Source organism: Bombina bombina, chromosome 1 (genome assembly GCF_027579735.1).
Source record: "Bombina bombina isolate aBomBom1 chromosome 1, aBomBom1.pri, whole genome shotgun sequence".
Classification (NCBI taxonomy): domain Eukaryota; kingdom Metazoa; phylum Chordata; class Amphibia; order Anura; family Bombinatoridae; genus Bombina; species Bombina bombina.
In genome coordinates, this window is record NC_069499.1 from 98,133,532 (window position 1) to 98,151,055 (window position 17,524).

General features: G+C 43.3%; 1 protein-coding gene across 1 annotated transcript in view; it reads left to right on the forward strand.

Annotated features, from left to right (window-relative positions):
- LGMN (legumain) overlaps nucleotides 1–17,524 on the forward strand; it is a 139,887-nt gene that overhangs the window by 91,917 nt on the left and 30,446 nt on the right. Inside the window, exon 11 of the mRNA XM_053697541.1 lies at nucleotides 4,058–4,258. Within this exon, the coding sequence (XP_053553516.1) occupies nucleotides 4,058–4,258 (201 nt within the window). The remainder of the gene's footprint in view (nucleotides 1–4,057; nucleotides 4,259–17,524) is intronic.

The window sequence follows — 17,524 nt, forward strand, 5'->3', positions numbered from 1 at the left end:
TTTCAGATCCAATGGATAAAAAGTTAGAGGGTTACCTTAAGAAAATGTTTGTTCAACAAGGTTTTATATTGCAACCTCTTGCATGCATTGCGCCTGTCACGGCTGCAGCAGCATTTTGGTTTGAGTCTCTGGAAGAGACACTTGAATCAGCTCCATTAGATGAGATTACACACAAGCTTAAAGCCCTTAAGTTAGCTAACTCATTTATTTCGGATGCCGTAGTACATTTAACTAAACTTACGGCTAAGAATTCCGGATTCGCCATTCAGGCGCGCAGAGCACTGTGGCTAAAATCCTGGTCAGCTGACGTTACTTCTAAATCTAAATTGCTTAATATACCTTTCAAAGGGCAGACCTTATTCGGGCCTGGGTTGAAAGAAATTATCGCTGACATTACAGGAGGTAAAGGCCATGCCCTGCCTCAAGACAGAGCCAAACCTAAGGCTAGACAGTCTAATTTTCGTTCCTTTCGTAACTTCAAAGCAGGAGCAGCATCAACTTCCTCTGCACCAAAACAGGAAGGAGCTGTTGCTCGCTACAGACAAGGCTGGAGACCTAACCAGTCCTGGAACAAGGGCAAGCAGGCCAGGAAACCTGCTGCTGCCCCTAAGACAGCATGAATTGAGGGCCCCCGATCCGGGAACGGATCTAGTGGGGGGCAGACTTTCTCTCTTCGCCCAGGCTTGGGCAAGAGATGTCCAGGATCCCTGGGCGTTAGAGATCATATCTCAGGGATACCTTCTGGACTTCAAATCCTCTCCCCCAAAAGGGAGATTTCATCTGTCAAGGTTGTCAACAAACCAAATAAAGAAAGAGGCGTTTCTACGCTGTGTACAAGATCTTTTACTAATGGGAGTGATCCATCCAGTTCCGCGGTCGGAACAAGGACAAGGGTTTTACTCAAATCTGTTTGTGGTTCCCAAAAAGAGGGAACTTTCAGGCCAATCCTGGATTTAAAAATCCTAAACAAATTCCTAAGAGTTCCATCGTTCAAGATGGAAACTATTCGGACAATCTTACCCATGATCCAAAAGGGTCAGTACATGACCACAGTGGATTTAAAGGATGCTTACCTTCACATACCGATTCACAAAGATCATTACCGGTATCTAAGGTTTGCCTTCCTAGACAGGCATTACCAGTTTGTAGCTCTTCCATTCGGATTGGCTACGGCTCCAAGAATCTTCACGAAGGTTCTGGGTGCTCTTCTGGTGGTACTAAGACCGCGAGGAATTTCGGTAGCTCCGTACCTAGACGACATTCTGATACAAGCTTCAAGCTTTCAAACTGCCAAGTCTCATACAGAGTTAGTACTGGCATTTCTAAGGTCGCATGGATGGAAGGTGAACGAAAAGAAGAGTTCTCTCTTTCCACTCACAAGAGTTCCCTTCTTGGGGACTCTTATAGATTCTGTAGAAATGAAGATTTACCTGACAGAAGACAGGTTAACAAAGCTTCAAAATGCATGCCGTGTCCTTCATTCCATTCAACACCCGTCAGTAGCTCAATGCATGGAGGTGATCGGCTTAATGGTAGCGGCAATGGACATAGTACCCTTTGCACGCCTACATCTCAGACCGCTGCAATTGTGCATGCTAAGTCAGTGGAATGGGGATTACTCAGACTTGTCCCCTACTCTGAATCTGGATCAAGAGACCAGAAATTCTCTTCTATGGTGGCTTTCTCGGCCACATCTGTCCAGGGGGATGCCATTCAGCAGGCCAGACTGGACAATTGTAACAACAGACGCCAGCCTACTAGGTTGGGGCGCTGTCTGGAATTCTCTGAAGGCTCAGGGACAATGGAATCAGGAGGAGAGTCTCCTGCCAATAAACATTCTGGAATTGAGAGCAGTTCTCAATGCCCTTCTGGCTTGGCCCCAGTTAACAACTCGGGGGTTCATCAGGTTTCAGTCGGACAACATCACGACTGTAGCTTACATCAACCATCAGGGAGGGACAAGAAGCTCCCTAGCAATGATGGAAGTATCAAAGATAATTCGCTGGGCAGAGTCTCACTCTTGCCACCTGTCAGCAATCCACATCCCGGGAGTGGAGAACTGGGAGGCGGATTTCCTAAGTCGTCAGACTTTTCATCCGGGGGAGTGGGAACTTCATCTGGAGGTCTTTGCCCAAATACTTCGACGTTGGGGCAAACCAGAGATAGATCTCATGGCTTTTCGACAGAACGCCAAGCTTCCTCGTTACGGGTCCAGATCCAGGGATCCGGGAGCGGTTCTGATAGATGCTTTGACAGCACCTTGGACCTTCGGGATGGCTTATGTGTTTCCACCCTTCCCGATGCTTCCTCGATTGATTGCCAGAATCAAACAGGAGAGAGCATCAGTGATTCTAATAGCGCCTGCATGGCCACGCAGGACTTGGTATGCAGATCTAGTGGACATGTCATCCTGTCCACCTTGGTCTCTACCTCTGAAACAGGACCTTCTGATTCAGGGTCCCTTCAAACATCAAAATCTAATTTCTCTGAAGCTGACTGCTTGGAAATTGAACGCTTGATCTTATCAAAACGTGGTTTTTCTGAGTCAGTTATTGATACCTTAATACAGGCTAGGAAGCCTGTTACCAGAAAGATTTACCATAAGATATGGCGCAAATACTTATATTGGTGCGAATCCAAGAGTTACTCATGGAGTAAGGTTAGGATTCCTAGGATATTGTCTTTTCTACAAGAAGGTTTAGAAAAGGGTTTATCCGCTAGTTCCTTAAAGGGACAGATTTCAGCTCTGTCCATTCTTTTACACAAACGTCTGTCAGAAGTTCCGGACGTTCAAGCTTTTTGTCAGGCTTTAGCTAGGATCAAGCCTGTGTTTAAAGCTGTTGCTCCACCATGGAGTTTGAACTTAGTTCTTAATGTTTTACAGGGTGTTCCGTTTGAACCCCTTCATTCCATTGATATCAAGCTGTTATCTTGGAAAGTTCTGTTTTTAATGGCGATTTCCTCGGCTCGAAGAGTCTCTGAGTTATCTGCCTTACATTGTGATTCTCCTTATCTGATTTTTCATTCAGACAAGGTAGTTCTGCGTACTAAACCTGGGTTCCTACCTAAGGTGGTCTCTAACAGGAATATCAATCAAGAGATTGTTCTTCCATCTTTGTGTCCTAATCCTTCTTCGAAGAAGGGACGTCTGCTACACAATCTAGATGTAGTCCGTGCCCTGAAATTTTATCTACAGGCAACTAAGGATTTTCGACAAACGTCTTCCCTGTTTGTCGTTTATTCTGGTCAGAGGAGAGGTCAAAAGGCTTCGGCCACCTCTCTCTCTTTTTGGCTTCGTAGCATAATACGGTTAGCCTATGAGACTGCTGGACAGCAGCCTCCTGAAAGAATTACAGCTCATTCTACTAGAGCTGTGGCTTCCACTTGGGCCTTTAAGAATGAGGCTTCTGTTGAACAGATTTGCAAGGCTGCAACTTGGTCTTCTCTTCATACTTTTTCCAAATTTTACAAATTTGACACTTTTGCTTTTTCGGAGGCTGTTTTTGGGAGAAAGGTTCTTCAGGCAGTGGTTCCTTCCGTATAAAGAGCCTGCCTGTCCCTCCCGTCATCCGTGTACTTTAGCTTTGGTATTGGTATCCCAGAAGTAATGATGACCCGTGGACTGACCACACTTAACAGGAGAAAACAAAATTTATGCTTACCTGATAAATTCCTTTCTCCTGTAGTGTGGTCAGTCCACGGCCCGCCCTGTTTTTTATGGCAGGTAAAAAAAATTTTGAATTATACTTCAGTCACCACTACACCCTTTGGCTTCTCCTTTCTCGTTGGTCCTTGGTCGAATGACTGGAGGTGACGTAGAGGGGAGGAGCTATATAGCAGCTCTGCTGGGTGAATCCTCTTGCACTTCCTGTTGGGGAGGAGTTAATATCCCAGAAGTAATGATGACCCGTGGACTGACCACACTACAGGAGAAAGGAATTTATCAGGTAAGCATAAATTTTGTTTTTTGTTTAAAGCTACTCTTTTTGTTTAAAGCTACTCTTTTTGTTTAAACTGTGGTTCATGTAGGGTTAATGTTGCTTTCATTCTGTTCCAGACTATTTCCCAGATGAAAGTGAGTCAATTTCAGAGCAATGGAAAAACAGTGGCTCGTCCCATGTATCTGGAACCTGTAAAAAACATGGATCTCACCCCCAGCCCAGATGTCCCGCTAGCTATTATGAAAAGGAAACTCATGGCCACAAATAATGTTATGGAAGTCAGGAAACTCTTGTCAGATATAAGGTCACATCAGGAGGTAAATACACACACACACATATTTGTTTTTCTCTAAAAGATGTTAAATATTTGCACCAGAGGAAATCTTAAGTTCTAGGTGTATCCAGGGCTTCAGGTGCCTCTAACTGGAGTTCCCAGCACAGTAATATTGTTTCTACCAAAATGTTGCAGAAGGGATATGTACCACCAACTGTATGGAACTTACTTTTGTATTTACTGATCTGTGTATATTTCCTCCTTTAAAGGGCATAGAATCCTTTGTGATTGAATATAAAATTATTAATTAATAAACCAAATTTTGCATGTACATTGATGGTGAGAGTCCACAGAGCCTTGACATATGGGTTGTAATTCCTGCCTCTAGAAGGAGGCAAAGAACCTCAACAAGAGCTTTTTATCCCCCCCACCTCCCAGCACTACTCAGTTTGTTCTTTGCCTCTCAGGAGCGTAGGTAAAGATAGAGGTGTTGTAGTTATTCAAGCTTGGATTATTTCCATCTAAAGGGGAGGAGAGTCCACGGCTTCATTCATTACATTTGGGAAATAAAAACTTAGCCACCAGAAGGAGGCAAAGACACCCCAGCCAAAGGCTTAAATACCTCCCCCATCCCCCTCATCCCCCAGTCATTCTTTGCCTTTCGTCACAGGAGAATGGCAGAGAAGTGCCGAAGATTCAGAGTAGTCTCTTATGGAGGGTAGTACTCTACGCAATTGGACTGGAGTTTTAAGTAGTCCTGTCAGCCTCTCAGTGAGAGCCTGGATGAAAGTTAGAGTCTGGAGATGCAGGGAGAGTCTTTCTGCGAAACCATCCCGACTCATATTAACAGCTCCACAAGCAATCAGTGTTGACGAGTTTCACTGCCTGCTTTCTGCACTCAAGTCCATGTCAGGAGCGATGCTTCTACCTGTCACACTTGAAGGGCCGTATTCCTGTTCCACGGCATTGATTTTGGTAAGATTGTTTCATTTTTTATACATAATGATTACGCAGAAGACAGGGTCACAGTGTGGCGCCTTTTATCTTATGGAATCAAGGGTTAAAATTCCTAGTGTGGGGATTATTGAACAGGGGGTGGTTTATACATAATAATGTTTATTGTGTTATTGCTGCGTTATGTGCGAGATGTGGCTCTGGCAATGGAACTTCAACTTGATTTCCGGGAGTATTTGCACGGCCGATTTTGGCGCGTTTTCTCCTTAGTGCAGGGGCATCCCAGGTGACCGGGTGTGAGTTTCACTTCCTCTGTTGATCAGCGGCATAGGAGACGAAGCGGTTTCTGTAGTCCGGGTCATAGGAGGTGGTGAGTGCCCCGGCCATTGGAGTATAAAGTTGCTTGTTTTTTAAACTAGTCTAGTCCATAATAAAAGCGCAAGCTATGGAGGACTCTGACGCGTTAGAGGGTACTCCCTCTTTAACAAAGTCTCATTCCTGTGTGTATTGTGAGGAGGTTCTTGTAGATCAGCTTGCTCAACTTTGTTCCACATGCCTTGATAAAGTTGTAACATCTAAATCTAAAGGGATGTCTAGTACTACTGAGCCGTCCACCTCTGAGGGCTCCCTGTCTCGGTAGGTGGGTTCCCTGCTTTTATCTCCGAGTGCACATGCAGTGCCCCAGGGTCCAACCATTATTACCATGGGAGAGATTCGTTGGCCGTCAGATTTTGCGGCTCAACTGCAAACGGCGGTATTGAAAGTGATCCATACCTTACCACGTTCTTCTAAGCGCAAGCGTAGGGCGTATCATGGCGGCCCGGCCCAGGGGTTGTCTACGCTTATGGAAATATCAGAGGCATTATACGATGACGAGGCCCACTCCGACTCTTCGGAGGAGGCTCCTTCTGGGTCGGAGTCCGTGTCATCTCATCCTCCGGCTGCGGAGGAGCCTGACTTTAGGTTTAGGATGGAGAGTTTGCGCTTTTTGCTGAAGCAAGTGCTTACTACTCTGGAGGTTCCGGAACCGAAGCTTCCGGAGCCACCTTCGATTCCTAAGCTGGATAAGGTATACGAGGACAGGGTGGTGCCTCAAACCTTCCCGGTTCCGGTAAAAATGGCTAATATTATTAAGAATGAATGGGAGCGATTAGGTTCTTCCTTTTCCCCTTCTTCTTCCTTTAAAAAAACTGTTCCCCGTTCCGGACTCTCAGCTCAAGCTGTGGGGGACTGTCCCTAAGGTGGATGGTGCCATCTCTACGCTCATGAAGCGGACGACTATTCCTCTCGAGGATAGTTCATCGTTTTAAGAGCCCATAGATAGAAAGTTGGAAAACATGTTAAGGAAAATGTATACTACCCACACAAAATAACAAGGGCACTATTAAGGCAAACTTCTCACCAATTCAGATTTTCCTTGGATACTTTTTGTGTCAGTATCTCTATTAAGTTTCTCCTGTGAGAAGTGGTGCTAGCATTAATTTACACAAACTTTAGCAAACAAATGGGATTGAGGATCCCTGAAAGAATAATGCTCTAATAGCACTCTATGCCCAGACTTATTTGGTAGAGGCAAAAAAAAAGAGAATTTAAACTTTAACTTTTATTGTTTATTTAAAACATGGGTAAACACACACATTTAAAATTGTAGTCTAACCTTGGTAGCTGTATCTTGAGAGCACTATTATCAATCAGTATGGCCTTGTAACCATTATTATTATCTAGTCTCTCAGTGTAAATGGTACTATTGGTCTGGGTTGCTCTATACCTTGGTAAGTGTGATTTTGTTACTTAATTCACACCTTACCTGGAGAGTAAATTAATATGTTGTCTGGTCTCTAGGGTACCAATATGGTTGAGTGGATATATGTGCTCTTATTTAAATAATTCTGGCTGACGTCATTTATTACCAAACATTATATGATATGCTTGTGACCACATAATGCAGAGCTGTATGATTACCTCAGAATACAAATTATAATTGCACATATCCCATAAAGCAACCACAACCTAGGTTAGATATAAGCTTTATTAATATTCAATCACAATCAGAAGTATACCTTTAATTAGCCATTGGCACATTCTACAGTCCAATAGTCAAGGAAGCATATCATATAATGTTTGGTAATAAATGACGTCAGCCAGAATTATTTAAATAAGAGCACATATATCCACTCAACCATATTGGTACCCTAGAGACCAGACAACATATTAATTTACTCTCCAGGTAAGGTGTGAATTAAGTAACAAAATCACACTTACCAAGGTATAGAGCAACCCAGACCAATAGTACCATTTACACTGAGAGACTAGATAATAATAATGGTTACAAGGCCATACTGATTGATAATAGTGCTCTCAAGATACAGCTACCAAGGTTAGACTACAATTTTAAATGTGTGTGTTTACCCATGTTTTAAATAAACAATAAAAGTTAAAGTTTAAATTCTCTTTTTTTTGCCTCTACCAAATAAGTCTGGGCATAGAGTGCTATTAGAGCATTATTCTTTCAGGGATCCTCAATCCCATTTGTTTGCTAATGTTAAGGAAAATGTTTCAACATACAGGGTTTGTTTTTTAACCGGCAGCGGCTGTAGCCGCGCTTGCCGGAGCTGAAACATATTAGTGTGAATCCCTGTGTGTAGTCGACGAGATACAGGATAAAATTAAGGCGTTGAAGGTCGCCAATTCTTTCATTTGTGATGCCAATATGCAAATTATTCACCTGAACGCAAAGGTTTCAGGATTCTCCATTTTAGGGCTCTGTGGCTAAAGTCTTGGTCTGCGGACATGACCTCTAAGTCGAAGCTGTTGTCCCTGCCTTTTCAAGGAAAGATTCTGTTTGGTCCAGGATTGGATTTGATAATATCCACGGTTACGGGAGGCAAGAGAGCTTTCCTACTGCAGGATAAGAAGGCAAAGCCTAAAGGATCTACTTTTCATCCCTTTCACGTGGACAAGGCCCAGCGCCAGGAGCCCGTAGAGAAAGCGGATCAGTCCAAGGTAACTTGGAAACCTGCTCAGTCTTGGAACAAGTCCAAGCAGAACAAGAAGCCCGCCGAGCCTAAATCGGCATGAAGGGGCGGCGCCCGACCGGTCTCCACAAAGGTTCTGGGGGCGCTTCTTGCAGTGGCCAGATCCAGGGGCATTGCTGTGGCGCCCTATTTGGACGACATCCTAGTCCAGGTGCCATCGTTCAGCCTCGCAGAGGATCATTCGTCGGCTCTTCTTTTATTACTCCAATCTCATGGTTGATAGATTAACTCAGGAAAGAGTTCCCTAGTTCCCAGCAACAGGGTGGAGTTTCTTGGCATGGTAATAGACTCTATGTCCATGAAAATATTTCTCACAGATCAACAACGCAGGAAGATTGCATCCACCTGTCTTGCTCTTCAGTCTTACTCAAGCCCTTTGGTGGCTCAGTGTATGGAGATGATCGGGCTTATGGTTTCCAGCATAGATGTCATCCCTTTTGCCAGGTTGCATCTCAGACCTCTTCAATTGTGCATGTTGAGACAGTGGAACGGCGATCATTCAGATCTATCACCGCGGATATCCATGGATGTGCAAACCAGGGACTCCCTATCTTGGTGGATCCGTCTGGAGCATCTGTCCCTTTGGACATCCTTCCTGAGACCGTCCTGGGAGATTTTGACCACGGACGGGGAGCTGTTTGAGGTGCCAGATTGGCACAAGGAAAATGGACTCGGGAGGAGTCTCTCCTTCCGATAAATATTCTGGAACTTCGAGCAATCTACAATGCTCTGGGGGCGTGGCCTCCTCTGGGGTCGTTCAGCTTCATCAGATTCCAGACGGACAACATTACCTCGGTGGCTTACATCAACCACCAGGGAGGAACAACGAGCTCCCTACCAATGAGGGTGGTGTCTCGGATTTTGGAGTGGGCGGAGTCCCACAGCTGCTCGCTCTCAGCGATCCACATTTCAGGTGTGGACAACTGGGAAGCGGACTTTCTCAGCAGGCAATCCTTCCATCCGGGGGAATGGTCTCTTCACCCCAAAAAGTGTTTGCGGAGATTTGTCTCAGAAGGGGAACGCCGAAGATAGATCTCATGGCGTTCAGACTCAATTGCAAGCTTCTCCGATATGGGTCGAGGTTGAGGGATCCCCAGGCAGAGCGTATAGATGCCTTAGAGGTGCCTTGGGAATTTAGCCTAGCTTATATTTTTCCATGTTACCACTTCTACCTCGTGTAGTGGCACGAATCAAGCAGCAGCGAGCTTCAACCATCCTGATTGCCCCTTCATGGCCGCGGAGGACGTGGTTTGCGGATCTGGTGGGGATGTCATCCTCTCCGCCATGGAGGTTACCCTGTCGCAGGCATCTGCTGGAAGGGTAACCTCCATCGCAGGGTTCCTTTCAACATCAAAATCTAATTTCTCTGAGGCTGACTGCGTGGAGATTGAACGCTTAATCTTAGCCAAGAGAGGTTTTTCTGAAAGTGTGATTGACACTCTAGTTTAGGCAAGAAAGCCAGTCACACGTCGCATCTACCATAAGGTGTGGAGAACTTACTTGTCATGGTGTGAGAAACACGGATATCCTTGGCACAAGGTGAAGGTATCCAGGATTCTGGCTTTTCTCCAAGAGGGTTTGGAGAAGGGTCTTGCCGCCAGTTCCTTAAAGGGACAGATTTTGGCTTTATCAGTCTTGTTGCACAAGAGACTCGCTGAGTTTCCTGACATTCAATCTTTTGTTCAGGCTCTGTTTAGAATCAGACCTGTTTTTAGACAGTCTGCTCCCCCATGGAGTTTAAACTTGGTCCTTAAAGTATTGCAGAGGGTTCCGTTTGAGCCTATGCATTCTATTAACATTAAGATTCTGTCCTGGAAGGTTCTCTTTCTGTTGGCCATTGCATCACCACGCAGAGTATCTGATCTGGCTGCCTTGCCTCGATCCTCCTTATCTGGTCTTTCAAGCGGATAAGGCTGTTCTTCGTACCAGTTTGGGGTTTCTTCCCAAGGTGGTGTCTAACCGTAACATCAGTCATGAATTAATTGTTCCTTCTTTGTGTCCTAACCCTTCTTCTTCTAAGGAGAGGTTACTTCATAATCTGGATGTGGTTCGGGCCTTAAAGTTCTATCTTCAGTTTACAAAGGATTTCAGACAGTCTACATCTCTTTTTGTGGTGTATTCCGGGAGATGCAAGGGGCATTCAGTGTTCTCTAAACCTTGGGTATATGTTTCCCAAAAGTAAAGAATGAAGACGTGGACTCTCCTTCCTTTAGATGGAAACATAAATCATGCTTACCTGATAATTTTATTTCCATTGTGGGGAGAAGAGTCCACGGCTGCCGCCCGTAACTCCGGTGGGCGTACCTAAATTTAATTTATCTTCTGGCACCATTTATACCCTGATATTTCTCCTACTGTTCCTTGTTCCCTCGGCAGAATCACTGGGGGATGAGTGGAGTGGGGGAGGTATTTAAGCCTTTGGCTGGGGTGTCTTTGCCTCCTCCTGGTGGCCAGGTTCTTAATACCCAACAGTAATGAATGAAGCCATGGACTCTCCTCCCCATGATAGAAATAAAATTATCAGGTAAGCATAATTTATGTTTTTATTGGAGCTTAGACCTGTGTGGGACCCGCTATGTGCACAGTATCTCTCTCTGAGATTTCAGCCATAACTGCCCTCAGGTGCCTCCTACTGTGGGATAGCAGTTCTCCCCTTACATATCCTCTGCTGTCAGCTTCACAGCACTGGATGGGCTCTCTACTGGATACAGCTGCAGGTTTTGCTGGTAAACTCATAAAAATGGTGGTTGTCTCATGCTCCTTAAAGAGGCTGAAAAGTAAATTCTTTTAACATAATGCAAAATGCTACATACTAGACAGCTATATTGCTGATGCATTTATTATTGCACAAGCAGTTTTAGTGAACTGCTTGTGCAATGCCGCACCCTGCAAATTTGCGGCCGATAGGAGGAGGTGTCAATCAACCCAATCGCATGAGATTGGGCGGATTGATGTCCGCCACCTAAGAGGAGGTGTACAAGTTAAGTAGCAGCAGTCTTAAGAACACTGCTTCTTAGCTCCTGTTTCCGGCAAGTCTGAAGGCTCACGCGGAAACAGGGGTATATGGCCCCATTCAGGCCGTGATAAATCGGCCCCTAAATCTCAGTTATTTGTAATATGTTTTTTGGGCTCTGCATAATTTTTGTGCCTAAACGGACATTTTACTCAAAAAAAGCAACATTAACGAACATCTTAAATATATAAATATATATTTTTATTTTTTTTGCCTGAATTTTTTTTGCCTGAATTTTTTTTGCCTGAATTTTTTTTGCCTGAATTTTTTTTAAACTTTTATGGCTCATACAGAACACATAAAAATACCTTTCTAATTTGCTTCTAATATCATATTGACTTTGTTCACTTAGTATCCTTTGTTGAGAGCATACCTAAGTAAGCTAGGGAGCTGGCACGTGTCTTCAGCACTATATGGTTGCAGTGTTTGTAAAAATGTTAGCAACAATGAAATATTTTTAGAATTGTGCCCTTTATCTGAATCATAAACGTTTTATTTTTTATTTTAAATGATCTTTTAAATTTTATTTAAAACTAATGCTGCAGTATTGGTTTTGTACTTTCTACTAATCCTCACTGGCTGATAAGGACAACGGCCTCTGTTTTACTGATATAGAGGGACACACCCCTGTAAGTGTGACCAGAGAACATTGGTTTACTAAGAAACATCAGTGTTCTAAAAATTTTTAAAAATTGCCCTCTTTTATATAAAACAATAAAGTTGACTACAACGTCCCTTTAAAGGGATGTAAACACTTTCGCCTAGATTTAGAGTTCTGCGTTAGCCGTCAGAACCAGCGTTAGGGGGTCCTAACGCTGGTTTTTACCGCCCGCTGGTATTTAGATTCAGTCAGGAAAGGGTCTAACGCTCACTTTCCAGCCGCAACTTTTCCATACCGCAGATCCCCTTACGCCATTTGCGTATCCTATCTTTTAAATGGGATCTTTATAACGCCGGTATTTAGAGTCTTGGCTGAAGTGAGCGTTAGAAATCTAACGACAAGACTCCAGCCGCAGAGAAAAGCCAGGAGTTAAGAGCTTTCTGGGCTAACGCCGGGTCATAAAGCTCTTAACTACTGTGCTCTAAAGTACACTAACACCCATAAACTACCTATGTACCCCTAAACCGAGACCCCCCCACATCGCCGCCACTCTATTAAATTTTTTTAACCCCTAATCTGCCGGCCTACATTATCCCTATGTACCCCTAATCTGCTGCCCCTAACACCGCCGACACCTACATAATATTTATTAACCCCTAATCTGCCCCTCCCAACATCGCCGCTACCTTACCTACAATTATTAACCCCTAATCTGCCGACCGGACCTCACCGCTACTCTAATAAATGTATTAACCCCTAATCCGCCTCACTCCTGCCTCAAAAACCCTATAATAAATATTATTAACCCCTAATCTGCCCTCCCTAACATCGCCGACACCTAACTTCAAGTATTAACCCCTAATCTGCCGACCGGACCTCGCCGCTACTCTAATAAATGTATTAACCCCTAAAGCTAAGTCTAACCCTAACACCCCCCTAAATTAAATATAATTTAAATCTAACGAAATAAAATAAATCTTATTAAATAAATTATTCCTATTTAAAGCTAAATACTTACCTGTAAAATAAACCCTAATATAGCTACAATATAAATAATAATTATATTGTAGCTATTTTAGGATTAATATTTACTTTGTATTTATTTTAACCAGGTACAATAGCTATTAAATAGTTAAGAACTATTTAATAGTTACCTAGTTAAAATAATTACAAAAGTACCTGTAAAATAAATCCTAACCTAAGTTACAATTAAACCTAACACTACGCTATCAATAAATTAATTAAATAAACTACCTACAATTATCTACAATTAAACCTAACACTACACTATCAATAAATAAATTAAATACAAATACCTACAAATAAATACACTAACTAAAGTACAAAAAATAAAAAAAGAACTAAGTTACAAAAAATAAATCATCGGAATTCGATGGACGCCATCTTGGATGACGTCCCTTAAAGGAACCGTCATTCGTCGGGAAGTCGTCGGCCAGGATGGATGTTCCGCGTCGGCGGGATGAAGATGGAGCCGGAAGAAAGAAGATTGACGATGCCGCTTGATAGAAGACTTCAGCCGGATGATGGACCTCTTCAGCCCCCGCTTGGATGAAGACTTCAGCCCGATGATGGACCTCTTCAGCCCCCGCTTGGATGAAGACTTCAGCCAGATGATGGACCTCTTCAGCCCCGGATAGGAGGAAGACTTCGGAGCATCTTCTGGACGGATCGGTGATACCCGGCGTGGTGAAGACAAGGTAGGAAGATCTTCAGGGGCTTAGTGTTAGGTTTATTTAATGGGGGTTTGGGTTAGATTAGGGGTATGTGGGTGGTGGGTTGTAATGTTGGGGGGGGGGGTATTGTATGTTTTTTTTACAGGCAAAAGAGCAGAATTCTTTGGGGCATGCCCCGCAAAAGGCCCTTTTAAGGGCTGATAAGGTAAAAGAGCTTTTCAATTTTTATTTTAAAATAGGGTAGGGCATTTTTTTATTTTGGGGGGCTTTGTTATTTTATTAGGGGGCTTAGAGTAGGTGTAATTAGCTTAAAATTGTTGTAATATTTTTATAATGTTTGTAAATTATTTTTTTATTTTTTGTAACTTAGTTCTTTTTTTATTTTTTGTAACAGTTCTTTTTTTATTTTTTGTACTTTAGTTAGTGTATTTATTTGTATTTATTTGTAGGTATTTGTATTTAATTTATTTATTGATAGTGTAGTGTTAGGTTTAATTGTAGATAATTGTAGGTAGTTTATTTAATTAATTTATTGATAGTGTAGTGTTAGGTTTAATTGTAACTTAGGTTAGGATTTATTTTACAGGTACTTTTGTAATTATTTTAACTAGGTAACTATTAAATAGTTCTTAACTATTTAATAGCTATTGTACCTGGTTAAAATAAATACAAAGTAAATATTAATCCTAAAATAGCTACAATATAATTATTATTTATATTGTAGCTATATTAGGATTTATTTTACAGGTAAGTACCGTATTGTCCTGAGTATAGGCCGCACTTTTTTCCCCTAATGCAAGTCTTGAAACTAGGGGTGCGGCCTATACTCGGGATGTAGCGATTAAACAATATAAAAATACCGGTATACTGTAGCTTGAACAGTCCGGGTTTAGGCAATTGGTTTTAGTGGCACTGTGTAAGGGAAGGAGTGGGTTAAGAGCAAAGTTCGCCAGTGATATGCAGTACAGTACCGGTAATCAGAGAAGCGGGGATCACAACTCACAGCGATCATGGTTTAACATCCGGATTGACAGCGTAGCGCGTATGACCAGAGAAGCATGGATCACAACTCACAGCGATCATGGTTTAATATCCAGCGTAGCGCGTATGACCGCGCCTCCACTCGCCTCTGTGAAATCAACAGAGTTCCTCAAATGATTGACAGGGTAGCTCGTATGACCACGCCTCCACTCGCCTTGGTTAAACCAATTGTGTTTCTCAGGTGTTTCCTTAGGCAGGCAACTCCATCTGAGCTAGGAGGTAACGGGGAAAGGGAGAAAGACAAATAAAGTGCCATATAAAAAAAGATAGGCAATTTACCGGTAAAGTAGGAGATAAAAAGTACCAGTATTCTTTATTCAATGGTACGCAAAAATGCAGGATACAAAAGGACTGGTTTTAAGTGATTTAAGTGATTCTTCCTTCTTTTTGTATCCATTTAGTAGTTTTTTATTGAGGCATTAATAAGAGAGTTACTGTAATAAAACAATGAGCCACTTAGTAGAATACAGTATATGGTAGTAACGGTATGACAAATCATACTGTAAGGTGTACCATATACCAATACTATGCTGATAGTAGAATACACATTATACACGTTATGAAGTACCCAATAGTGAACACACTCGCCTATGAATCCTGTTTTTTCTATGGAATAAAGAATCATTGTTATCCTCTACTTGAGTTTCCCCAGTCTATATTTTTATTTTTTTTACCATATATTGGACTTTATTTGGGGACTGTGTGGGGGGGGGGGAGGCTGAGTGGGTTAAGAGGGGGCTGTGTGTGGGGGGAGGGTAAGGAGACTTACCCTATCTGTCAGGGGGGGTCTGTGTGTGAGGGAGATAGGGGGCTGAGAGGTTGAGGAGGGCTGAGGGGAGGGATAGTGTGAGTTGTGGGCACTGTGTGAGGGAAGGAGGCTGAGTGGGGCTGAGTGGGTTAATAGGAGACAGCCTGTTGTTATGAGGGGGCTTTGTGTGTGTGGGGAGGGTAAGGAGACTTACCTTATCTGTCATGGAGGGAGGGGGTCTGTGTGTGAGGGATATAGGGGGATGAGAGGGTGAGGAGAGCTGAGGGGAGGGATAGTGTGAGTTGTGGGCACTGTGTGAGGGAAGGAGGCTGAGTGGGTTAATAGGAGACAGCCTGTTGTTATGAGGGGGCTTTGTGTGTGTGGGGAGGGTAAGGAGACTTACCTTATCTGTCATGGAGGGAGGGGGTCTGTGTGTGAGGGATATAGGGGGATGAGAGGGTGAGGAGAGCTGAGGGGAGGGATAGTGTGAGTTGTGGGCACTGTGTGAGGGAAGGAGGCTGAGTGGGTTAATAGGAGACAGCCTGTGGGTATGAGGGGGCTGTGTGTGGGGAGGGTAAGGAGACTTACCTTATCTGTCATGGAGGGAGGGGGTCTGTGTGTGAGGGAGATAGAGGGCTGAGAGGGTGAGGGCTGATAGGAGGTAGTTACCTGTAATAGGGTGAGTTGTGGGCATTGTGTGAGGGAGGTAGGCTGAGAGGGTAAGGAGAGAGAAGCTGTTTGTGATTGAGGAAAAGAGGGTTAGGAGAGAGGGTTAAGAGGGTGAGGAAGGGTCTGTGTGGGAGGGAGAGGGGAGCTGAGAGGATGAGGAGGTGGTTGTGTGTGAGTGAGAGAAGAGCAAAAAGGGTAAGGAGGGGGCTGGGTGAGGGAGAGGGGGCTAAGAGGGTGAGGGGGCAGAGAGTTAAGGATGAGGTTTTTGTTTTTTTGTACAGGAGCCAACATAGGGTAAAATACGGTACCAATATGGCTGATCATGTGGAAATTCGGAGTTCGACCAGCCAAGGGATAAGGCGAAGTTACGATTCAAATTTTAAGATCAAAGTCTTAAAATACGCGGAAGAAACAAACAATAGGGAAGCTGCCAAAAAATACGATGTAGATGAGAAAAATGTACGCAGATGGAAGCTGATGCGGAACAAACTAGAAATCTCTGCTTCTACAAGGAAATCGTTCAGAGGGCCAAAGAAAGGCAGGTATTATGAAGTTGATGCAGCAGTGCTTCCCTTCATTCTAGAGCAAAGAAAAAATGGAATGCCTGTCACCCGAAAAATCATACAATTGAAGGCATTAGAAATTGCCAGTGAATTAAATATTCCCAGGCATGAATTTATAGCAAGCCTTGGATGGTGCCGTAGATTTATGATCAGAATTGGCCTCTCTCTAAGACGCAGGACAACACTTGCACAAAGACTACCTGTTGACTACAATGAAAAGCTGCTTGCATTCCAACGGTATGTCATAGAGCTCAGGAAAAAGCACAACTATCCATGGAGCCAAATTGGAGACGCAGACGAAACTCCAGTTTTCTTTGATATGCCAAGTAATACAACTGTGGATCAAAAAGGAGCAAAATCCATTCTTATGAGGACCACAGGAAATGAAAAATTACATATAACAGCAATGTTAGCTGTTACAGCTGATGGTCATAAGCTCACACCTTATGTGATACTAAAAAGGAAAACTATGCCGAAAGAAAATCTTCCAAGAGGCTTAATTGTCAGATGTCAAGAAAAGGGATGGATGAGCAAGGAGCTAATGAATGATTGGCTATCAGTTGTTTGGAAGAGTAGGCCTGGTGCTCTTCTTGCAAAAAAAAGCTATGCTGGTATTGGATGCCTTTAAAGGACATTTAACACCTGATGTAAAAAGTAAGATTGGATCCTTGAAATCAGATCTGGTTGTAATACCAGGGGGTATGACATCCCAACTCCAAGTGCTTGATGTTGTGGTCAACAAGCCATTTAAAGATAATCTATGGCATCAATATTCTGAATGGCTTGTGGCTGGAGATCATGCCCTCACACCAAGCGGCAAAATTAAGAAACCATCAGTGGCTTTGCTGTGTCAGTGGATTATTTCTGCATGGGCAATGATATCTTCAGAATCAATCATAAAAGGATTCAAAAAATGTTGCCTGTCAAATGCATTGGATGGTAGTGAAGATGATGTTTTGTGGGAAGATCAGAGAGATGTTGATCAGGAGAA